The 25,460-nt window shown below is 44.7% G+C and overlaps 1 protein-coding gene across 6 annotated transcripts; it reads left to right on the top strand.

The window, feature by feature from the left end:
- Positions 1-272: 272 nt before the first annotated feature.
- On the top strand, positions 273-25,364 carry PPIC (peptidylprolyl isomerase C). 6 transcript variants are annotated; one of them, XM_046666901.1, is made up of 5 exons: positions 273-455; positions 7,192-7,305; positions 7,770-7,863; positions 10,146-10,330; positions 24,948-25,364. In XM_046666901.1, the coding sequence occupies exons 1-5, from the start codon at positions 288-290 to the stop codon at positions 24,960-24,962; spliced, it is 576 nt and encodes a 191-aa protein (XP_046522857.1). In that variant the 5' UTR covers positions 273-287; the 3' UTR covers positions 24,963-25,364. The 6 variants fall into 6 exon arrangements, with proteins under 6 accessions (XP_046522857.1, XP_046522858.1, XP_046522854.1 ...); XM_046666902.1 differs by lacking the exon at positions 24,948-25,364 and adding an exon at positions 19,783-20,407; XM_046666898.1 differs by lacking the exon at positions 24,948-25,364 and adding an exon at positions 14,038-14,674.
- The last annotated feature ends 96 nt before the right edge of the window (positions 25,365-25,460 follow it).

Raw genomic sequence — 25,460 nt, forward strand, 5'->3', positions numbered from 1 at the left:
GGTGCCTTTCTTTCCATTTTTAAAATGCCTTTATATATTTATTTTCACAGTCGAGATCAGAATTTCTCTGTGATTTGGCAACCTGAGTTTTCCATCTAAAAACATAATGAGCCTTTCCCCATGTCATTAAATAACCTTCCCAAACATAATTCTTAAGTTTGTAAAAATTAGATCCCCGACTTGAAACATCTCAGTGAGAGGTCATTCATCATGTGTAACCGAGCGAACCCATCCAGGGGTCGGTCCCAAAGTTCTGACAGGCGTCCAAAATTTAGCTCAAGCCTCTGATGGAACATTGGAACCTGGCAGGCGACGCGGAGGCTGCTCCAAGGGCAGCTGCGGTCGGGGACCAGGACGGTGTGCAGAGTGCCCCGCCCCGCGGCGCGCAAGCTGCCGGGCGGCCCCGGAGCCGGAGCGTCCTCGACTTTTCCGTCCAGCGCCCTCGCGCCTACGCGGTAAGTTCCTGGAGATGCCCCCGCACCCTCAGCTCCTGGGCTCCAGCCGAGCCGGCCGCGCCTCGCCGTGGCGCTGCGCCCGAGCCGAGCAGGGGGGCTCACTGCCGGCCCCGGCGCCCCGCGCCCCCGCCGCAGGCGCGGCAGGAGGACCGGGCAACGCCCTCCGCTGCGCGCCGCTCTGAGTCCCTAGTTCGGGTCGCGGGGCTGAACTTGGGAGGAGCGCGCCCGGGTTCCGGCCCTGCCCCGACCGCCCCAGCCCCAGCCCCAGCCCCAGCCCCCGCGCCGGGAGCGCGCAGGCGCCGCCGCCCGGGAGTCCCGCCAACTGGCCGGAGCGTGCTGTCGCGCCCGAGCCGCTGCCGCCCCTGCCACCGCTCACCATGGACCCGGGGCCCCGGCTGCTGCTCCCTCTCGTGCTCTGCGTGGGGCTCGGCGCGCTCGTGCCTGCTGCGGGGGCCTCGGGCGTGCGCAAGCGAGGTCCCTCGGTGACAGCCAAGGTGACCGAGCGGCGGGCAGCAACTTCCCCTCGTGCCGGCCAGGGGGAGAGGGGAGCGTGGAGACTGGGACCTCAGGGTCAGGGGCGGCGCTGAGGGGCTTGCCGGGCGCCGAGGACGGGAGGCGGCGGGGGCCGGCGTCCCTGGGGGACTTTGGGGGTGCGGGGCCGAGTGCCGGCCCGCCCCCGGCGCCGGCTGTTTGAACTTAGGGTCGGTGGTCCGACGTGACCAGCCGGGGACCAGGAGAAGCTTCCGGAACCGGTGGGTCCTTTCTCCAGGAAGGAGACAGCCCGAGTACTTCCTTCGGCGTGGCGGGGACTCGGGAAGAGAAGCAGGAAGAATGCGGAGGGACGGGCCCGAGCCGAGGGGTGGCGGCCGTGCCGGCCTGGCAGAGCCCGGGCCGCCCTCCCGTGGGTGCCGTGCGCGCTCCCCGCCGGCCCGCAGCGCGGGCCGTCCGCCTCGCCTCCGCCAGGAAGCCCTCGGCCTCCCCGGCCGGGAGACGGGCGCTTTCAGACTTCCGCGGGCGGGGGGCGGGGGGTAGGGTAGAGCCTGGGCTGGGAGGGGGCCAGCGTGGCACGGTGGCACCTGTGTGACTGAGGCCAGCCTTTTAATCTCGAGGGGGGGGGGGGGGGGAATCTGCCATGAACTGCGTCTGTACAGCTTCAGTTCTTTTTTCAGCATATTTACCCAAGGTTAGAAGATAATGGGAGGGAGCAGGGAGAGGAGGAGGAGGGAGAGAATGATTGGGTGGTGCCCTTGATCGCCACTTCTAGAAAAACCCACAGGCAGTAGTGTCTTGGAATCTGGAAGGAGGGGCAGCTCCAAGCGGCCTTAACCATCAGCCCGGTGTTTGCCAGTGGAAATGATACTGTTGAACTGCTGGATGCTCAAATGCTCCACCACAGACCCTGCCCGAGGAGGTGGAGGACAAGACGGGGCGGGGGCTGTGCAGCCCAACATCTGATGTAGCCTAAGAGGGAGCCGAAGGCCACGCCATGCTCTGTGTGTGTGTGTGTGTGTGTGCGTGTGTGTATGTGTGCACGTGCGTGTGAGTGTGAGATAAGTTTAGCCTGATTGTATTGAGCACTGATTCTACTCCCAGCCCCTCTGGGGCAAAACTGGATAGTTTTGGGAAATGGCTTGTACAAGGCCACAGAACTGAAGGGCTGAAGTAGGGTGGTTCTTTCAGTCTGCAGATACTATTTGGGTCTCTTGGGATACAGCTATAAACATAAAATTTATAAAATTCTGAAATGATGAAGGAAATAAACCCTAGTATAGATTGGGTGACACTTAAAGCTATCTGAAGGATAAGGAAAAACAGGCTGGCAAAGACTTAGGAGGCAAAGGGAACTGCATGTGCAAAGGCCTTCAGACAGGATGGAGAGAGGGGACAATGGCTTCAGCCCAGGGATGAGAGAGGAGTGGCTTAAGGTGAGGTTGGAGGGGTGAGCAGCAGCAAGATCATGCAGGACCTCAGAGGCCACAATTAGGAGTGTGGGCGTGAGGCAATTATTCTTATAATTTGAGGTCTTCTTTAAGAGCAGTGAGATCGGATGCAGGGTTTTAAGCATGGGATGACATGATCTCATACATGCTTTTAAACAATTACTGTGGTCGCTGAGTGGAGAGTGAACAGGAAGATCATCCAGGGCTCCATGGCAGAATACAGATGATGAGGCTTGGATTCCGGTGGTAATGGCAGAAATGGGGAGCAAGGGAGGGACTTGAAATAGGTGTTTGAAGTGGAACAGAACTTGCTGACGGTTTAGATGGGGGTGGGGGGAGGGAGCAGGATTGCCTGATAAAATACAGGTTGCTCGGTGAGATTTCGCAGTGTGAGGACATGACCTGCCCTATTTGGGCACGAGCTTCACCTGGGAAGCTACCCGAGCAGAGCAGAGACCCACCCCAAAGCAGGTCAGTCACAATCTCTGGGGGGCTGCAGCCGGGGTTGAGAACAAGAACCTCTAGAAGAGGGAGCCAAGAGGGCAAGAGCTGGAGCATCTTAGCCCCCAGCCTAGGGTGCTGTCACTGAGGGAGTTTTCATGTGCTCTACCCTGGGAATCGTCACTTAATGTATCTCCTTTATTTCCCACCAAATTTATGATGAAGTTCTAAAAGCTAATTGTGTAGGCGAGTCTCCTATAGATATGACTCTGTTGAATTGCTTTTTCAGTGGACTTTTTAAAACAACTAAATCTATTGGAAAACAGAGACATTAAAAAGTATTTCTCTTAAGTGCGGAGAAGCAGGTTCATTGGCCATTGCTCTAATGTATTTCTTTCCCCAGCAGTCTTTTCCTTTTCCTCTGATTTCGTTTAAAAATGGCAATCTGTAAATAAGAGAGGTGTGAAGTGCTGTCCCCCCACAGGGCCATTTAACGGCACTCACTGTGTCCATGAGTCCTGCTGCCAGCCACCGCCTCAGCTTTGGGGCTCTGGCTCCCTGGTCTCAAAATCCACTGAACTGGCATTTGCAGCCCTGCGTTTTCCAGCAGATGCTATAGGTTCTGTGCAAAGTCAGGCGCCCAGAGTATAGAAAACAGTGCTGCCATCCTTCCAGCTGCACTCACATCACAGCTTGCTGGCACTTTCTACAGCATGGAGTAGCCAAGATGCTATAGCTGGGTGACCGTGGGCAAGTTATCTAATGTCTGAGGCTCTGTTTCCTCCTCTGTAAATGGAGACAGAAAGGATACCTACCTTGGAGGGGGTTACAGATTAGGTGTAATAAACCAGGTAAAACGCTTAGCCCTGACGTAAGTTCCTGATTTAAGAGGTCAGTTGTTAGTGTTGTGTTATAAATCCTGCTGTGGCAGCGCAGCCCGGAAAGGAATCATCATCTGTGGTCCAGATGAGGAACAGGAGCTCAGAGTTTAATTAACTTGCCCAGGGGCCCATGCCAGTTAGGTGGAGCGGTTTGAGAACAGTTTCCTTGACATCATAGCTCATGTACTGGGTGTCTTCCCTAGTTACTTTGGAAATGGAAGCAAGATGAACCCTGAGGAGTTTGGGTCAGGCTGTGTGAGTGCCTCTTCCCTCCTGTCCCACCTCTCCCCACCTCTAGTGCCCCATAATTTTTAAGTGACTTTCAAGGGCAACCTCAAGGGAAAAAAGAAGTGACTGAGGTGCTCACTCCTGAAGTGCAACATGGAGTCCAAGTACCACCTTTTCCAGGAAGCCCGCCCTAATCCCCACAGATGATCACCACCTCTAACCATGACATCTGTACTTGGCTTCTTATACACCTGATTTCCCATTATATCGTAGCTACTTGTGGATGTGTTTTCTCTTCTGTGGGACTGTAAGCTCCTGGAGGGTGAGGGCTTTGCAGCCCCACCCCTTGTCCAGCACAAGGCCCGTTCCCAAGGGCATGCACCAAAGTCAGGATCTCAGGATGAGGGGGTGTAGAGTGAGGGGTTTTGCCTGGCAGCCCCCTCGGGCCCACCTTCACGCTCTGTCTAGCTGTGTGCGAGCACCCTCGTCTTCATTTAGTGTCACCTGGCATTGAACTATGTAGCATTTTTGAGTACCTGCGTGAGCCCACACTGTGCTGGGCACTGCCCCTTAGGGGTCCCTGCCTCGACTGAGAGAGCCATATTAATGATGAATTGCGGTGCAGTTGGGTGCAGCCTTGGATGGAAATTGTGGCTTTCACACTCCTGCTTGGGAAACCTTGGTAAATCACTTAACCTCCCTAATCCTCAGTTTTCTCATTTGTAAATTGGTGATAATAGTACCTTCCCCTCCCCGCAAGGATGTGGTGAGAGTTAACTATATAAGGTATGTGGGCAAAGTGCAAGGAGACACCACTGACACGTCATGTTTGTTTCCTTCCCTCCTCCCCCTCCTCCTGTTTCTTCCCTTTATTTAAATGCCTCTCCCCTCTCCCCATCCTGACATGCCCTCAGCCACTGCCCCAGTGCAGGCCACATGACCTCACTCCTGATGGGTCTAAGAGCCTCCAGATTCTCCTCCCCCGACTTGAGTATAATATTCCCAAAGTCTTGCTTGGGTCCTGTGCTTTCCCTTCTCTCTGATGCCTAACAAAACGTGGGGCTCTTAGCTGGCCTCCTTTCTCAGCCTCTGGAACTGGGGCAGGTCCCCTCTTAGCTCGCTGTGGTCAGAGGGGCTGCACTGCTTCTCTGCACATGCACCACGTTTCCTGCCTTGGTTGCCTGGGTTCCAGAAAGAACTCTGCCGGGCGGGGCTGGTGCCCCTTCTTGTCCCTGGAGGCTGCTCCGCTCCTTCCAGGCCTGCCTCCCATCACACCTTCTCCAGGATGCCTTCCCGCAGTGCTGACCCTTCCCCAGGCCCGGGTAGATGGGGCACTTGTCACATGCTGCCCTGGACTGCAGTTATCCCTTTACTTGTCGTGTCTTTTCATGTAAGCCACCTCAGGACAGGGACTCTCTCGTGTGGCTCGTGCCCTCACGGTGCCTTTTACACAGATCTTTGATAAATACTTGTTGATTAAATAAGATTTGGTTTTATCATTTCCATCAGAGTTAGGAAAACTGCTGTATTTTCTTGCCATCACTGAAGTTCAAGGGCTCTGCAGTTTGGAAAATAATCATATTAATATGTATGCTAGGCCATGTGTAAGAAAATAAGATTTTTATTGAAGAGTTATGCTGGGTGACAGGCACTTCTTCATCTTCTCATGCTGCTCTCCCATGTTTTATTCGCTTTGCTGTGTATACATTCACAGGCTTTATTTTCTCTTATTTTAAAAGGCTTTCGGCTTTTCTAGCATCTTATATGGTGTTTCTTTAAGGTCACGTTCCTGATTCTTTTCCCGGTGGTGCTTCATGGCTGCCAGTTACTGAGTTTACTCCTTGGTTTGGAAATCCCTTTGGAGAAACTGCTTCTTTTTGACACCAGCTCTGCCCGCAGGGCCAGGCTCATGCTCTCGTTAATGCGGCTTCCTGTCCCCCAGCCACGCTGAACTGTGCTCCTTTACTGCCGTGCCTCATCTCAAGGGCACAGTTTGTCTGCATTCTATAAAGTTCTACAGTACAAATAATAATACCATTTTTGCTGCTTTGGCCATGTAAAAATTGTAAAATGCCACACGGAACACTAAATATCACATCACCGCGTGTCAGACGTACTGATGTATTGGCAGAAGCTCTTGTCTCAAACTGAAGCTTGACAGTCTTTACTTCGTGATTTTTCTAAACTGTAAGACATCTTTTTTCTTTGACAACCCTTCTTATATTTTTTAAAGCCATCTCTTGAATGTCTTTTTTCACCCATTCAAACAGTAGATTGGTTCATATAATCTAAACTCGCTAATAGAATGCCCTTCGACTCTGTGGCCTTTTCAAGCATTCTGTCTCAGAATCATCTTAACACAGTGATTTGTGAAGCAAGAGGTATATAATTTCATTCCGGATGAAACAGTTTAAAAAAAGCCTGAGAGAACTTTAAGGTTTATCTGCAAAAAAAGTGACTCACGCTCATTTCTGCATATGTGTTTTCTTATTCTTTTCTAAAATGTTGTGAGAGAGAAAGAACACATTCTGCTTGTGTAACTTGGGGAATATGAGCGTACAGGGTAAACGGTTTTGGCAGGACCTGAGGGTAACGTGTGCTGTACTTTGGACGAGGCTGGGGACCTGGTGCCTTACTGTGCTTGGGAGCGACTATCAGGCCTTTTGGAGGACCGCTGTGTGTTTTGACCATCTACTGCAGTCCCCTTGACAGCAGACATCAAGTGAGAACTCATTGGGAATTTGGCACTGTTTAAGTTCCAAAAAAATAAATCTGGATGGTTAGCCTATTTCTCTCCTCACCAGTTTTTCCTCCTGCCAAGATTAGAGAGCATTACATTTCAGAAGAGTGACAATTTCTCCTCTGAGCCATCCGCAAAGCTGGGACACGGGGAAGTGGCAGGAGTGTCTGTCTGGGATGCGTGGGGGAATGGAATTCTTTAAGACTTTACTGGCTGACTCTGACAGCACTGAGTCACACTTTAAACCCAGTAGCCAGCTCAGTGCCTGGCCCATGGAGGGTGCTCAATAAATGTGGGTTGAATGAATATTTGTGCTTGAAAAGAACCCACAGAATGGTTTTAGAGCTTCTTTAATTTATATCACGTTTCTTCATGATTCCTTTGTAAAATACTCATGGGCAGGGCATTCATTTGTGGATCCATGGTGAGATTTTAATTTTCACTTACCTTATATTTATGGCTTTTCTACGTTGTAAACTGCTACTCTGCCTTTCCACCACACACAGGTCTTCTTTGACGTGAGGATTGGAGACAAAGATGTTGGCAGGATTGTGATTGGCCTCTTTGGAAAAGTTGTGCCCAAAACTGTGGAAAATTTTATTGCTCTGGCAACAGGAGAGGTATGTCTCAGTTTTATTATGTTTGTGCACAAAATTGGATCTTCCTTAGGCCAAACATAAAGAGATGTCTTCTGGGAAAATACGTATTAAATTAGTAGGTCAGATGAACTTGAGACAACTTATAATATTTTTCTTTATTTTCCTATAAAATCTGTATTCTTCAGGAATTTAGTGTCCTTAAGGTTCTAGAAATTGAGGGGAAACAATTATCAAGTGAAAATGCAGATTGTTCTCTTTTTACTTATGCACATTAAGACTTTACTTTCATAGTTTATTATAATAATTATTATTATTTTGGTCAGCTAATGATAAATTTCTATCAGTAAATCATTGTAGGGACCTAATAAAGTTCTGTAGATATTTTGTGTAATTTTCTCATTTTGTCATTTCCAGATAAACACTGGGGTTTATCTTTCAGTATGGGTTATATCTACTTGTATATTCAATTGACATAATCTCTTTAGAAAGGATATGGATATAAAGGAAGCAAATTTCATCGCGTCATCAAAGATTTCATGATTCAAGGAGGAGACTTCACCAGTGGAGATGGCACTGGCGGTAACGTTGTCTTTGCATTTTTCCTTTCCCGCTTACCAAACTGAAACCTAAGGTTAAACCAATATATTGAATTGCCAGATTTAAGGAACAAAGTCCTAAAGCTCACCAAACTAATTCTTTAAGAAGGATAGAGTTTGGGGGGCTTGTCTGCTAAAATCTTGGTAGGCATGAATGAGTAAGGCTTCCTAAATTTAAAGAGAATTGCTTTGGTGTTCACTAGCTTTCCATAGTAGAGAGAGATTCATTTAGTAGACTGCTTCACAGATATCGAAATGCTAGACTACTAGTATGTGGCAATCCAGAAAGACATCTGTTACAGGAATATAAAACTGTGGACACTGGGATGACAGCTCGCTACAAATGTGGATGTTGGTGGAGGAGCACTGGGGGCATCATGCTCAAAGGACAAGACTAGTATTTAGGTGGCAGGATTACAGGTGAATTCACCTCCTTCTTTCAAAATTCTTTCATTGTATTGTCAGCTTTTTCAATAATAAAAAAAATTTAAGTAATGGATGAGTTGTCAAAATTATAATATAAATTAATTTTTATAAACAAAGTTAGAGTTCTATAAAGTACAAACAGTTAAATTTATAGACTTTCAGATATGCCTGAGCTTATTGTTTCTCATTGAGGAGTCCAACTACCCAGCTCCCTGGACTGTTTACCCTCAGAAATGTTGTGAGTTCTTTTCCTGAACACACATGATATGTATAACAGCACAGAATGCAAACTGACTTCAGGTTTAAGGTTTTTAATTCAGCAAATACTGGTTTGGTAGATATTAAATTGCTACCTTTTAAGAGAAACAGGTCACTTTCAAGCACTAGTGCTGATTTTATGTTTATTGCAATGGTTTATTTATAACTAAATGGCTACCATTAAATGCCTGGATTTGCCAGGCACTTCAGGAGGATTACTTTTAGTCCTTGCAAAAGTGCTGCAGAGAACGGGGATGCAGAGTGGAGCAGAGAAACTTGTTTAGCTTCCTTGGGTTAATGGGGTTGGGGAGGATGCTCAGGGAAGCAACCCCAGCTGCTGCAGAGTTGGGTCTCACTGGAAAAGCCTGCAGGTCGTGTACTGGGCCCTTTGGGGCCCAGCAGTAAGGGTGACTGAGCTTTACTGTGTCCTCTTTTCTGTTTTTCTCTCTCTCTGCCTTCCCTGCTTTGTGTGTGTGTGTGTGTGTGTGTGTGTGTGTGTGTGTGTATGTATGCAAGCATGTACACGTATCTTAAGTTAATATTCTCTGACTTTTGGAGATAGGACATTTTGGATCACTTAAATTTAGCCTAGACCTCTTTGTGGGCAGAACTTTCCTGCCAGGCCACCTCATATGTCACTGACCTGCCAGCTATAAACTGCTTACCTTTGATATCACTTCTGGCCCTTGTCACTGAGCCAGGATTTTAAGGTTGGCAAGCGATGGCTAAGGAGCCCTGCAGAAGGGCAGCATGCAGCAGATACTTCTCAGGGTCTATACTGTTGTTTCATAGGGAAGACATGTTCTGCTCTACGTGCTGCTTTGCCAGAACTCCACTCACAAGCCTGCCTTTGGTCCTTCTGTTCAAGGTTGAATCACTGGGTGCTCCCAATTGCCATCACCCTCTGTATCCTGATGAGCCCTGAAGTCACCATGCTAATGACTTCCAGGCTGGCTGCTATTGCTCTTACTGCTGAGGCAAGAGCGAGCACTGGCTTTAGAGTCAGAAAGTCAGATGTTCAAGTTCTGCTCTGCTGTTGTCAAGTTTTATAACCTCTGTTTCCCATTCAAAAGAGGATTGAGAATACCTATTCTGTAGGGTTGTTGTGAGAATTAGATAAGGGTGCTATCGTTCCCTGGTTGGCTGCTAAGGTAGGAGTGACCCAGGATGAGTGACCTGAACCTCAGGACAGAGACTGAGCCACTGGTACAGCTTATCCACCTTTCCATCTGGTTTTATGATGTCACCCTCCCCTTCAGTCGCTTCTCATTTCAGAGTGAAATCACTGACTTGCTTGGTCAAGGTTTGGGTCTTGGTTTGAGGCCAGAGCACATCCTGCCATCTTGTGTCATATTTAAGGCTTTTCTTTGTGTGTTTGTTTCAGTCCCTGGTGCCCTGCTTCCTCAAGGAGTTAATTTTATCTTCTCCTTTATTTCTCCTTATGTTTGACCATCTTTTCCCCATCCTGCCTCCTGTAGGGTTCTATTAACCAATTCTACTAAAACCTTATGTTTCCATTTGAAGAAAATACTTTCAGCTAACCTCTGTTGATTCGCCTCTTCTTGGCTTTGTCTTACTCAGGTATAAGCATTTACGGTGAGACATTTCCAGATGAGAACTTCAAACTGAAGCATTATGGCATTGGGTGGGTCAGCATGGCCAATGCTGGGCCTGACACCAATGGCTCTCAGTTCTTTATCACCTTGACCAAGCCCAGCTGGTTGGATGGCAAACATGTGGTATTTGGAAAAGTCATTGATGGAATGGTAACTTTTATATTATTTTTTCTCATTCAAAGCTTTGTATTTACAGTAAGAGTACTTTCAGTGATTTAATCTTAAATATGCTTGTTAGAGATCCATCACTATATGCTGACTGGCCTCACCAAAGGTGAATAAATTATATATGGTATGGTATTTTAATAGGAGCATGGGAGCAGAAGCTGGGGACTTGACAAGGAGAAGCTGAGTATAGTCATGTGCTATATAATGATATTCAGTCCACAGTGGACTGCATTTATGACAATGGTCCCATAAGATTACTACAGTACCATATAGTCTAGGTGTATAGTAGGCTATACCATCCAGGGTTTGCGTAAGTACACTCTGTGATGTTCACACAATGGCAAAATTGCCTACTGATGCATTTCTCAGCACATGTCCCTGTCGCTAAGCAATGCATGACTGTACTTAATTTATCTCACTACTTGATATAAAGGGAATGCGAACCTGCGAACCCAGGCTGCCAAAGCGGAGTGCGCTGACCTTAACCACTATGCCACAGGGCTGGCCCCTGGAAAGTCTTTTTAATGTAACCAAATAAAACCAGGGCCCTATACATGCATACAATGGAATATTCTTCAGTCTTAAAAAGGAAGGAAATCCTGTCACATGCTACAACATGGCTAAACCTTGAGGATGTTAAGTAAAATAAGCCAGATACAAAAAGACTCTATAATTCCACTTACATGTATCTAAAGTAGTCAAATACATAGAAATATAAAGTGGAATGGTAGTTGCCAGGGGCTGGGGGGAGGAGGAAATGGGGAGTCGGTGTTCAGTGGGTACAGAGTTTCAGTTTTGCAAGATGACAAAGTTCTGTAGATTGCACAACAATGTAAATATACTTCACACTACTGAAATGTACACTTGAAATGGATAAGATGGTAAATTTTATGTTGTGTTTTTTACCACAATTAAAAATAAAATGTTAAGAAAAGTCCTGAGCCCTAACAAAAATGTACAACTGAAATCTCACAAGGTTGTAATCTATCATAACATTAATAAAAAAAAAAGAAAAGAAAAAAGAAAAGTCCTGAGCCCCATGTGGTTCAGTACAGACACAAGTCACCTTCGAAGACACATAATATAACAACCAAAATTACTGAAGAGAATTCAAATTTACGCTGGTGTGAATCAAAGAATATCAAAGGGGTCCAATCCATAATCCATAGGAACGCTTCTTCAAGTTCTCATTCTCTTCAGCTCCCAACATTTATCTTCCTTAGGAGCTGCCCAAAGAAGCTCTCCCACCTCCTAAATGGGTAACTGTAAGGTCTGCCCTGGACCATCCTCGACTCCCTTGCCCTCTCCCACATTTCACTTCGTTGGGTTTTGATGTGAGTTGTTCTGCCTCCCTCATCCAAATGTAAATAAACCAGTCTCACTTGTTGCGGTTCTTCCATAACTTCTATCTGCTACTCTGATTCTACCCAACAAAAGCCCAGGAACTGAGCAGGCCACCTCAGAAGCTCCCTTACAAGGCATGCAAGTGTTCAACCTGAGACATCAAAGAGAGAATTCTCATTAGCAAGTGAGACGAGAGGGAAATAGGGCAAACACATATCACTAAATATATTACTTACGTTCTATCACAATAAAGGACATGCCTCTATTCTCATGAGCCATACCGGACCTCAAAGAATCTATTCTTAAAAATAACGAATGCTTGAGGGCCAGCCTGGTGGCGCAGCAGTTAAGTGTGCACGTTCCGCTTCGGCGGCCCGGGATTTGCTGGTTCGGATCCCAGGTGCAGACATGACACCGCTTGACAAAAGCCATGCTGTGGTAGGCATCCCATATATAAAGTAGAAGAAGATGGGCATGGATGTTAGCTCAGGCCAGTCTTCCTAAGCAAAAAGAGGATTGGTAGCAGTTAGCTCAGGGCTACTCTTTCTCAAAAAAAATAAAATAAAAAAATAATGAATGCCAGCACTCAAGTCTCTTATTGAACTTTGCTTTCAAATGAGCTAAACATGGGCATACCTGTGCTAAACACGTCTGGGTTTTTGACCACTGGGCCTAACCAGGTTCTAAGTAGTTTAAATGTAAACTGATTCAAACATTCATTCAATGTATTTGTAATACAACATTGTGCTAAGTTGTAAGAAAAATGAAGAGTAAAGTTTTGGGTTTTCTTCTGGCCATGGTTGTTCTTCACGTCTTCTTGATCTTGTCTTATTGCCCTAATTGACTGCAGCAACTTCCTTCCCCCCATGGGGACACAGCCTGGGGGACCTGCTGCCTAGTCTTACAGGAACAGTCCTTAACATTTTGTGGGTCATAAACTTCTTTGAGAAACTAAAGAAAACTATAGACTTTATCTCCAGAAGAAAAACAAGTGTGTGTGTGTTTCACACAGGTTCAGGGAATTTGCAGAATCTCCTGAATTCCATCCGTTGATCCTCCAGGGATCATTGGGTTGCTTTGTTAACACTGTGAGTTTTCTGGGCCTCACCTCAGACTTAGAAAATCAGAACCTCCAGAGGTGGGCCCACAAATGAGCATTTTTAAAAATTGTGGTAAAACATACAGAACATAGAAATTTTCAATTTAACTGTTAAATAAGCATTTTTTAAAAGTGCCACAGGTAATTCAGATGTGAAGCCACTGCCTTGTACACATGTATGCACATGCACACCTCCCCACACACAATCTATTTAGAAATATATATTATTATTAGAAGAATGCTGGTCTTTTATCTTAAATTAACCGAAGTCAACCAGAGACTGCATTAGTTGACACCATGTCCAAGGCACTTAGACTTTTTGTTGCTGTTTTGTCTCCACCCTGTTTGAGACGCCCATCAGAAGCCCACTTTCCTGGTCTTTGACCAGCCCTCCCTTCTCCAGGGTGAAACACATGGGCTCCTGAAACCTTCTAGGGTGGAGAAAGGGGCCTTTAAACCACTGTGGGGTTCAGGTTACATATCAGACTCAACCTGTAGCTTAATGGCTTGGGTCAGCTTTAAAATGGGCAAATCCAGAACTAGCTCCACTTCTGAATGTGCTTTCTGGCCATTTTGTTATGCCTAGATCTATAATAGGATGGAGCTGAAATTGGCTTATACTGCATATTAACTCTTAAATGTTGAGTTGTAACAAGTGAGTAGAAATACCTTTTATTAGAGCTAGGTATTTACAATTTTCTTTTTCTTTTTTTGCTGAGGAAGATTTGCCCTGAGCTGACACCTGTTGCCAATCTTCCTCCTTTTGCTGAGGAAGATCCACTCTGAGCTAACATCTGTTGCCAGTCTTCCTCTATTTTATATGTGGGTCACTGCCATAGCATGGCCACAAGTGTTGTAGGTCTGTGCCCAGGGAACTGAACCCAGGCCGCCAAAGTAGAGCGGGCTGAACTTAACCACTAGGCCACTGGGGTTGGCCTCTAATTTTTTTTTTAGAATATAAAATGCTGATAAAAAGAAGTGAGGAAATACACAAATATGTCCTCTGATTAGCCAGGTAGTGGGCAAATTTTATCCTGTTATATATAAATATCCTGTTATATATAAATTTCCTGAATATTCTAAGTTTTCCATAGTTAGCTTGCATGGTTTTGTAGTCATAAAACAAAAAAACAAACAAAAAAACTTATTTCCCACTTGGGCTTTTAGACTTGGCATTGAGCTCACCGTCTGGCTCGCCGTAGTTGCGAGTCAGAAGTGAAGCGCACGTCTGCCGTTCTCTCTGCAGACGGTGGTCCACACCATAGAGCTGCAGGCCACTGACGGGCATGACCGTCCACTCACCGACTGCTCCATCGTCAACAGCGGGAAGATAGACGTGAAAACGCCCTTTGTGGTTGAGGTCGCTGACTGGTGATACAACTGGCAGAAAACAAGAAACACACTCCGGCAGGGATGTGTGTGTGTGTGTCTTTGGATTTTTCAAAGTTATTGTTTGGCTTTGTTTTTTCACTTTCTCCTGTTTTTCCACTCCAGATCATAGGGGTGTTATACCTTTGTATAAAATCAACCACTCAAAGTTTAGTTTCCATAAATTTTGGTAAATCACTTGTTTAAGGATTTTGCACTTAAAAGACATCCCCCTCCTCCAATGGTGCTATTTTTAAACTAGAAAAGTTTGTATTGGCTATTTTCTTTTGGAGAACAGAGTCATTATTTTGCGGAATTAATTGTGATCCCCAAATTGAGTGAGCTAAAGATTCGTCTGAAAAAAATGGGGACATGAAGTTTATTTTGTGTTCAAACAGAATTCTTTTCAGGTAAAGGGAGATTTGATTAGTATAATCAGATATATGTCATGTGGACTTTTACCTGATAAAAGGTGCTTTGGTGTCTCTCTAATAAATGCTTTTTATATGGATCAACTCTTTTTGCAAGACTTTTTTTTAAAATTTGAAATTCTTTAAAAAAGTAATGTACAAAAATATACGCACTCTAATGTTGACAATGGACAGATTAGAGAGGGTTCTATAAATCCAAATACTAACCCAATTGGAGAATCGGGGATAGGAATGAACAGCAATGATGCCCATCCACATCCCAAATACTTAAGCTGATGATTCACTAATTTTTACTCAATGTAACGTTTTTAGAAAGTTCCCTTGAGTCCAATTGCAACAAAAAGAAATCTTTTTTTTCACTTCCACAAGGAGGATGAAGATTCAGGCTGAATTTAAACTAGACAGGAAGGTAACGTCCTCTTGCGGCCTTGGTGTAACGTACCTGGCTGTAACAGAGTGTGTCTGATCTCCATTCAAATGGGAGTGGCAACTGTTAGAAAACAGCCCCATTGCTTCTCCTCCAGCACCCACGCCATGAGGGTCAAAAACATTCCATCTCTTGAGCTGTATTCTAAGAAAATTGCTTCAATGAGAGATGAGATGAAAGGAGCATACTTACTGCTCATGGGGTGTTAATAGCTACAACCCTCTTGGAGAGCAATTTGTTAATTTTTTTCCTAACAAAAAATTTTTAAAGGCCTTTGATATGCCAGATACCAGTTTTGTGTTTTGGGGCTACAGCAATGGACAGAGAGAAAAAGTTCTCCTGGAGCTTACGTTTTAGTGAAGACAGAATTAATTAAGTAACAGGAGAAAGGGTGATGAGTACTGTGAAGAAACGCCATGTTTGCTGGAGAAGCTGCAGGGGGAGTACTGACCAAGTGGCTAAGGAAGGGCTCCTGAGGGGACATTTGCGCTGAGGCCCGAAGAACAGAGTAGGCAGCAGTCAGGCCAGATTTGAGGTATGGGTCTTTTAGGCAGAGAGGGAGGAGAAAGTATGAGGGTCCTGAGGGGAGAGGGAGATGCCAGGGCAGAAGAGAAGCCAGTGTGCTGGAGCCTGAGAGGTCGGAGAAGCAAGGCTGAGACTGGATCGTTTCAGGCCTGGGGTGCCAGGGTAGAGTCCTTTTGTTCACAGAACACTGGGGACCTATCAGTTTTAAGTTGGGGAGGGGCATAGTGTGGTCTGCACTTAAGAAAGATTATTTTTTCTGCTCTGAGAATTTTTATAGGGAGCTAAAGTACGTATCAAGAAACTCAAAACATTCATATCCTTTGAAGTCCCACTCCTGAGAATTTGCCTTAGAAAGTGATCTGAAATTATAATGGGCATGGGTGTTTTGGTCTCTCCAGCTTCCAGTCCCCTGGTGTTTGGGGATGGCTGCCCATTTTCTTTGGGGAATCACACCATTCCCTCAGCATTGCTTGTCCTTAGGGTAGGCTGACTCTATGCAAGGGTACATACCTGGTCTGGCAGACTCATTCATCTAGTCACTTGATGAGTATTTATTGAGGGCTGCATAGAGCTGCAAACAGTGTTAGCCCTTGCGGTTGCCATGGAAGGAGACAAATAATTCAAAGCTATACCACATGAATATGTATAACAGAGCATCAGGTAGTAATAAGTTTATGAAGAGAAACAGAGCAGAGAGAGAGGATAGTGAAGAGGTGGTCAGGGAAGTCCCTGAGTGTGGACTGAAGGAAGTGAGGGGGCAGCAACCATGGGGACAACGGGGGGAAGAATGTGCGAGGGAGAGGGGACAAGAGCAGTGGCCCTGGATGAAGGGCAGGTTGATGGGTTCAAGAAACAGCAAAGAGTTCAAGTGTGCAGCATGAGGGTGGTGGGGAAGTGAGGTGGGAGAGGGAGCAGCGATGTCTTGTAGGCAGGCAACCAGAACACTCCCTCACCCTGGCCCTGGTGACTGGCTCAGCCATAGGTGTTTGACCTCAGTCACGTTAGTGAGCCTCAGTCATGGGACTTCTGCTGGAAACAGGGGAAGAGCTGCTGTCTTTCTCCCGGGAGGATGTAAAAGAGCAGGCCTGAGAATGAACCCGGCACAGAGGGAAGCTGGTCTAGGAGACCAAAAGACACCACTGAACCCCTGAGTCCAGCCATGCCTGAAACCAATCTCCACCCCTAGCTTTTTAGCTATGCAGGCTAATACACTGCCTTTTTTGCTTCAGACAAGGCTAACTGATTTCTTGTGACTTGAAACCTAAAGTTTTTTCTAATACAGCAATACTGAAAAAGTTTCACGTAGAAAGATGTGAATTGCAGAATTATTTATGATAACAAAATACTAGAAGCAACTTGAATGTCCCAAAATGGTTATTAAACATACATCCCATAACAGAATAGTGTGCATTAACACTGATGCTACAGAATTTAGAGTATCATGAGAAAATGGTTGTTTTCAAGAAAAAAGTAGAAATTCTGTATGCAGCACAATCTCAATTACATAAATACATTCTCAAAAAGCAAATGCAACAAAATGTACATTGACATAAAGCAAATGCAAATGGTGGGATTTTTTAACTCTTTTATGTTTATATATTTTACTTTTTTTATTCTTCCAATTTTTCTCTAGGGTGTATTTCTTTTTAATAATTAGAAAAAGAAAACGTTAAAAAGGTAACATGCAAGGAAATTGGAAACAAATGACCTCTTAGACATATCAAGTACCTTACATCTCAAATGTCAGAGAGCACATAAGCCACTGCTACCCCCCATGCATAAGGACAGGTGTCTAGTTTTTTCATTAGTATGAGAATATTGACATCTCTCTACTGACAAAGCAAAAAGCGGCTCTTTTTTTTGTTTTTTGCTAAGGAAGATTCATCCTAAGCTAACATCCACAGCCAATTTCCTCTTTTTTTGTATGTGAGCCACCACCACAGCATGGCCACTGAGAGACAAGTGATGTAGGTCCATGCCCGGGAACTGAACCCAGGCTGCCAAAGCAGAGCGTGCCAAACTTAACCAGTAGGCCACCAGGGCTGGCCCAAAAAGTGGTTCATTTTTGAAGTGCTGAAATTCTGAGACCATTAGTGCACAGGTAGTACAGTGTCAGGCTATCTATTATACCAGATGACCAATGAGTTAGTGCCACACCCCTTTGCTAACAGTCGTTTACTTCTGGTACACTGAGGGTCAGGCCTTATACCAAAAACATCAGCAAACTTACGACTATAAACTATCGCCTTGTGAAAAGTCAGTGCTTTCTACAAAAAGCTTTTGAAATAAACAGTTTACTATTTTGCCAGTTGTGTTGCTAAAAGGACACACATGTAGCCAAGGGCATGTGTGGAATCTGAGGAAAATGACAGGGGCCACCACCACCACCATGCCCACTTTAGTCTTGAATCACTTAAACAATTTAAAACATTTTGGTACCTTTAGCCAAAAGTTGTTTTATTCTAAGGGCTATTTAGCAATTTTCTGGATCATCAAACAAGAATTTAGTAAAACTTATTCTTGGGTCAGATTAATTAGAATGACACTTTCAAAATTATGATGAATTTTTAGGTTTTGAACAGAACTCACCAACTTCATTTTTCAGTTCAGCCGTTTTGAGTTACATAAAGACAAAAATATGGCAAAGATTTTATAGCAGGAAAAGGATTTGTTTTTGTTTTTCAACATTCTTATAATTCAGACAGCTGAAGAAATCTTTGATCTGGAAGGCTTGGAAATTCAAAGCCCCCTCAAGGCACTTTTTTTTTTTTTAAATTAAGAAAGAGCAAAAACAGTATTTGTAATGGAAAATTTGGGGCTGTTAAGTACATAACGGCTGTTACTTAAGTCTGTAATTCATCTAGTGGACTTAAGATTCTGGCCAGGCGTTAGCTGTAGGTGTGATATAACATCACCTACTCGGGGATTTGCTAGTGTTACTGATATTCTAGAGTGATGGAAAAATAACTGGCACTAATGCAGAATTCGAGTGACTAGTCACAGGAGTCCTGTCTGGAAAAAAAGGTCCATCTGGCAAATACTGAGTCAAAACAAAATGCATTACAAAATCCATAAATGGAATTTTAATCCCATCACTAGTTCCATCAGAATGTCGGGAATCACAAATCTGGAGGATTTAGAGAGGACTCAACATGCCAATATCCCTTCTCTTGCCTACTTTTGAAGTTTTATTAGGAATCATGTAAGTTTCCACATCCATCAGTTTTTTCAGAGAATGTGAAGGACTTTCTTCCTGAAGCAATTGGGCCTTTAAAGTGCTATTAAAACTACAGTCACCATCTGTCCTAGATGATAAATATTATATCCTGCCATTTGGAGAGAAATCTCAATTTGAAAACGTGAAGCTTTTTCTTCCAACCTGAACACAAAAGACAGGACTGCTTCCTATGCCTCTTCTGGACACCAGGACCTACACTGTGACAGAGTGTCATAAGGAGGGGGTTAAGAACTGGTTAGCCTGGAGCAGAGAAATTCAAGACGATTTATTCCTGTTGTTCTGGAAGTCACAGCTCTCTCATAAAGACCTCAGAACTTCTGAATTGTCTCCAGGCCTTCTACAAGCTGCTCTCTCTCCTGGCAAGCCTTCCTCAGTCCTCCTGCCCCCCGCCGTCCCTCAGGACTCAGTACGTGGCTTCTTTTGATGAGCCTTCACTGGAAACTTCCTCACACTGTGTTCCAACTGCTTACTTCCCGGGGTCTCCCATCTCCTCCTTGCACTGGAAGCTCCTCTAGGGCAAGGATTAGCCTTCACTCCTAGTCTAGCCCTAGATAGCGTTCCTTGCATAAGTGATGCTCAATAAGTATGTTCAGAATCAGTAACCAAAAAGAATATGCCCATCTTTATACTCCGAGTTACTAAAAATCTCTCAGGACCACAAAGATGGTTAAACATTGGCATTCGTCTTTTAACTGTTTCAACTCTTTTTCAAAGACTGTGACCTTTAAAAAAATAAACTTTTCCTCTTCATTTTCTGAGTTGAGGTTTGAAGGGCATGAGAAAAGTAGATTTTCAAAAATGAGGTGGGTGTCAAACAATAGGAGGAGGGCCCCAGGCGGCAGTAAGTCTTAAGCAGCAGTGTCTGTGGCGGGTAGTCGATAGCTTTGGTGTCACGCCTTGGTCGTCATGAGTGTGGCATGCTGCGGGCAATTGGTGGAGGCCCAGCCCTGAGCTGGGCATTTAGGATTTGACCCAAGAGGTGATGATAATCTCTCTCTCTAGTCGTAGGTACTGTGGAAGTCATGGCGTCCACTTTGGAAACCTTCTACATTTGAATCCTCGTTTGTTGGGCAACTGCTGTGTGGCATCTCCCGGGCCCACTCTCAGAGTGCCTGAGTCTGTAAGCCTGGGGCAGGGCCTGAGAATTTGTATTTCTAACATGTTCTTAGGTGATGCTGCTGCTCCAGGGTCCAAAGTGAGAAAACCACTGCCCTAGGCGTGTCACAAAACCATGGTTGTCGTCATTGAATTCGCTTGGTTATTCACTTGTAAAGACAGACAGACATTTAAGAAATCATCCAAACATAGTTACGCAACCCATTAACACTCTGTGTATCAAATCGGTGAACAAATTGTAGAAAATCACTGTTTTCAGAACAATCAGATGTAATGAATCCTTATGGGAATTCGGGAAGATGTTAGCAAATCCTGATTTCAAGGTTATTTACTCCACACACATTTAAGAAGCCTCTGCTGTGAAGCATGTGACCAGCAATGAGCTGAGTGATTCAGGAACACAGGCTGCCAGCCATCTACTCCTTAAACACTGAGACCTACTCCTGGCCCCGCACTGGAGAAACAGAGTGAATAAAGTTGCACGCTGCCTCTGCTTTCATGGAGTTCACGTTCTTTTCGGGGAGAAAGATGGTAAACAAACAACAGGATAATTACAGATGGTGATAACTTCTACGAAGGAAGTAACAGTTTGCGATGATAAAATAACGGTGCCGAGTGGGAGTTGGGGTGCTACATTAGATGGGGTGATCAAGGAGGGGCTCTTTCAGGAGGCGATCTTTCAGTTGAGATCTAACCAGTGAGAATGAGCCAGTCTTCTGAAGAGAGGCAGAAAGGGTGTTTCAGGCAGAGACCAGCACATCCAAAGGGCCTGAGTGGGGACCAAGGTTGGCAAGTGCTGGGAAGTTAAATGCCAGTAGGATGAGTACCAGCAAGAGGAGTGCAAAGGAACTTAGAGAGGGTGGCAGGAGCTTCAATTTTAAATAGGAATAGAAGCTACTGGAGGATTTTGAGCAGAAGAGTGACATGATCTGATGGATATTTTTAAAAGACGGCTCTGGCTCTTGTATGGAGAATGGGCTCTAGTAAAAATAGAAGCAGAGCGACCCGGGAGGAGGCTGCAGCTGAGAGCACAGAGCTTGGTTTAATCAAGTGCGACGGGAAAGCACACTGTAAATTATAATGTAGTGTGGAAATATTAGCAGCCGTTACAATACTAGTTCTTTCTGACTTGAGTATTCATGTGTGTGAGTATTCATGTGGTTCAAAAATGCACATAAATACAAACAGTTCTAACATGAGCTTGACAGGGGAGGGGATTAGCCTGAAATCTGTAGCTGAAAGGTTCAAATCCTGATCCCCTTTATTAACTGGTGGCCTTGGTCAAGCGATTTTTCCCCTTCTCCTCATTTTTCTTACTGTAAAGTAGAATAATAAGACTATATCCCTCATAAACACGTTGTGAAGCTTCAATGGGATAATCTGTGGACAGAACTGAGCCCAGTACCTCTTGGCCCCCAAATCAGTGTTCAATCATGTTAGCTACTTACTATTAATCTCTCTGATCTTCAAGTTTGTCAATAAAAGTTCGTAAAAACTTTGTACAGTTATAATGGGATAAAGTATGAAAAGCCCTAGCCCAACCATATATGGCACCCACTCAGAGTTCAGTACAGAAGAGTGTCTAAATGAACAGAATATCAAAGCTGGAGTCACTGCTGATGTCACTATGACCAATGTTAGACTAATGAAGACAGAAAATGTTTCACATTTTATAGGTCAGATTTACAATTACACTCCTAGGATATAAAAGAATATCTTCTCTAGTAAATTACATGCACTCCAATGGCTTAACACTTTAATACACCATCCTCCCCCCCACAAAAATAAACGCCCTTCACCCTCATCAGAATCAGGATTGTCACTATGCGTCTGCATGGACAGAAAACATAAACGTTGCAGAAACTTGTGTTTTCAGTTAGTGTCCGCTACTTCCCCATGTTTCTGCTGCTGAATTCAAAATCTGTAATTATCACCAAGGATGGAAACCAAAGCGAGATGAAAATGATTGCTTCAAAGTTGACCAGAGAGACTGGAGAAGATAGCCTTAATCATTGAATTTCATATCCAATTCAGTTAAATGAAAAGACACTCCCTAGTAAGTGGCCCCAAATTCCAGAAAACAAGGATTATGTCTCTATTCTTTAGATGATGGACACAGCGCCTTAACCCAGTGAGGGAACTCATTGCGAGTGGATGGGTAAATGAATACATATTCGTATAGGGTGTTGACTGAGATCACTACCCAACTTGTCTGCCTCCTTGCTGCTTCTTCAGAGTCCTGCTGCAGACTAAATGTTTGTGTCCTTCCCACATTCCTATGTTGAAACCTAACCCCCAGTGTGACGGTGTTTGGAGGTGGGGCCTTTGGGAGGTGAACAGGGATCACTACCCTTATAAAAGAGACCCCGGAGAGGTCCCTTGTCCCTTTTCTGCCACGTGAGGACACAGCAAAAAGGGAGCTTCTCACCAGACACCAAAAGTGCCAGAGCCCTGATCTTGGACTTCCCAGCGTCCAGAACTGGCAGAAATAAATATGTGTTGTTTATAAGCCACCCAGCCTATGTTATTTCTGTTATAGCAGCCTGAATGAACCAAGACAAGCCCCTCCCTGTGGCCACCTGCCACACCCCAAGAGTTGAATCTGTGTTCCCTTGATAGTGCGCCTGCAGGAGGTGTACAGGTCAATAATCAATAAAGAAGAGTAGTTCATAAACCATCTCATAGCTACACATCCCTCAAATAATAATTCCTAACATGGGCGTGTGTCAGAATCAACCAGGCAGTTTTTCTAAGTACCCAAGGACAGGCCCCAGCCCAGATGTATTGATTTCCAAGTCCTAGATGATTCTGATGCATATCTCTGGTCTCGAACTATTATTTTAGAATCTCCAAGGTTGCCAGGGAGATGAAAATAGCACCTGGTATGTGTGCCAAAACTTCTCCCGCATCCTTGGCAAATATCACTAGTTGGTTACTACACTCTTACTCACTGAGCCTATGCACAGTCAAAATCCTTTCTTTAAAAAAGCCTTTTTTAAAAAAAATTATGTAAAATATACATGATATAAAATTTACCATTTTAAGCATTTGGAAGAGTACAGTTCAGAGGCATTCAGTACATTCACACTGTTGTGCAACTATCCTCATCATCCATCCTCAGAACCTTCTCATCTTCCCCAACTGAAGCCCACTGAAGACTAACTCCCCATTTCCCCTCCGCCCAGCCCCCGGCAACCACCATCTACTTTCCTTTCTATGAGTTCAACACGTTTAGGTGCCTCATGCAAGTGGAATCATACAGTAATTGTCCTTTTGTGACTGGCTTATTTCACTTAGCATCATGTCTTCGAGGTTTATCCATGTTGTAGCATGTGTCAGAAGTTCCTTCCTTTTTAAGGCTGAATAATATTCCACTGTACGTACACACTATATTTTGTTTATCCATTTAGCCACTGATGGACACTCGAGTTGTTTCCCTTTTTGACTGATGTGAATAATGCTGCCCAGAACTTGGATGCACAAATATCTGTTCGAGCCTCTGCTTTCACTTCTTTTGGGTATATATCCAGAAGCAGCATTGCTAGATATAATAATTTTATGTTTAAGTTTTTGAAGAACTGCCATACCATTTTCCACAGAGGTTGCACCATTTTACATTCCCACCAGCAAGGTATAAGGGTTTCAATGTCTCCACATCCTCACCCACACTTGTTATTTTCTGCTTTTTTTGATAGTAACCACTCTGATGTGTGTGTCAGAATCCTTAACAGAGCACTTTAGGCAGCCATTATCAACTGATTATAGTCAACAAATGAGATGAAAGCAATGTGTTATTTCTAAACTGTGATCATGAGACATCTACACTTTTCTTTTCTTTTTTTTTAAAGATTGGCATCTGAGCTAACATCTGTTGCCAATCTTTCTTCTTCTTCTCCCCAAAGCCCCCCAGTACATAGCTGTAAATTCTTGTTGTAGGTCCTTCTGGCTGTGCTCTGTGGGACGCCACCTCAGCATGGCTCGATGAGCAGTGCCATGTCTGCGCCCAGGGTTCCAAACTGGTGAAGTCCTGGGCTGCCGAAGTGGAGTGCGTGAACTTAACCACTCCACCACAGGACCAGCCCCATCTACACTTTTCAAAGTGAAATGACTGTCGGATTTGCTAGATGGCAACAGTCACAATGTTATTAGGTTGTAGACATGGCCCACTGTTTGAAACGGGGGTCGGGGGGTGGGAGTAGAAAGGACACCAGGGCCATCAGTATGCAAAATGGCGAAGTGATGGAGGTGAGGCCTGTGAGAGGCCCTGCATAAACAACACTGGGAGAAGTCCAAGATCAGTTCCAGGCAAACCACCAAGTCCCAGAACCAGGGGAATGGGGGGTGAGGGCTGTCCTCTATCCTGGCTTAACTGGTAATGAGATTTCTTTTCCTTTTCTTTATTCTGTTTTCTCTCCTCTACTCTTTACTTCTCTATTGCCTAGCCAAGCTTTGAAAAATCCATGTTTTGTATAAAAGGGGGCAATGGAACATAGGTACACTGAATGTACATTTGTTTGCATGTGGATGGAATATCTCCGGGAGTATACACATAAGCTGAGTACTGTGGTTGTCTGTGAGAGCGGGACTGGGAATACAGGAGACAGGGTGGGAGAAGATTTTTCTTTTTTATATATCCTCTTCTATGTTTTTATTAAATTTTCAACTGTGGAAATATATTCTATTATCTTTCCAGTGTGCATTCCTGAGCATGAGAGATCAGAAAGTTCCAACTCCTTCCCAGATTCCCTTGAAGCAGGGGATCAATAATAAGCTTTTGCCAACTGGATGTACTTTCATGAGATGTAGAGTGGAAGATGAAAGTGGGTGAATGCCATCTTCCTGCTGCTTTGGGCTGTGGCTGCTGGCAAGCAAGGCCATGGGTGTTGAAAGGGAAGTGTGGTGTAGGTGGCGGCAGCTGGACACTTGGTTCCAGTACCCAGTTACCAGCTTCCTGGGTGCTGCTATGAGGCAGTTATGGTGGTAACAGTTACCTCCTAATGCTACTTGCTGATCCCTGGATCGCAGCTAAGTAGTGTTTTTGATCTCAACAGCTCCTGACTCCCTGAATTTCTGCAGAAGGCAGAGGTTGCAGCTCCCCTGGCAGCTGAGTACTAGAGGTTGCTGGGGTGTTCTAGAAGTCATTCCCGGAGACTCAACAGGAGTTCCCTCCCCTCATCTTTCCAAAAGATTCTGCAAGCATTCAGTTTCTTATTATTCCATTCTGCTTAAAATACCTATTGTGGTTTCTATTTCCTGCAATGCAATTGAAATGGAATATGAAATTACATATTAAAAATTTAAATAAAAATAAGAAATGAAAGTCAATACTAAGAAAAAATTTAATTCTCAAAAAAGATTTCTTGAGCAGTGTGCCACCAAAGATGCTTCGTCTTTACTTTTTAAAAACTTCTTACTATCTCGGTAAATCATCAACTATTTAATGAGTACCTATTGGCTTAAGAGATGAGATAATTTAACACTTATCCTGTCAGATTAGAAATAAATGCCTATGTGAATACGTGAGAATCTTTGTGTGTGTACGTGTTAAGGAGACAAGACACAGT

Source organism: Equus quagga, chromosome 7, assembly GCF_021613505.1.
Source record: "Equus quagga isolate Etosha38 chromosome 7, UCLA_HA_Equagga_1.0, whole genome shotgun sequence".
Lineage (NCBI taxonomy): Eukaryota > Metazoa > Chordata > Mammalia > Perissodactyla > Equidae > Equus > Equus quagga.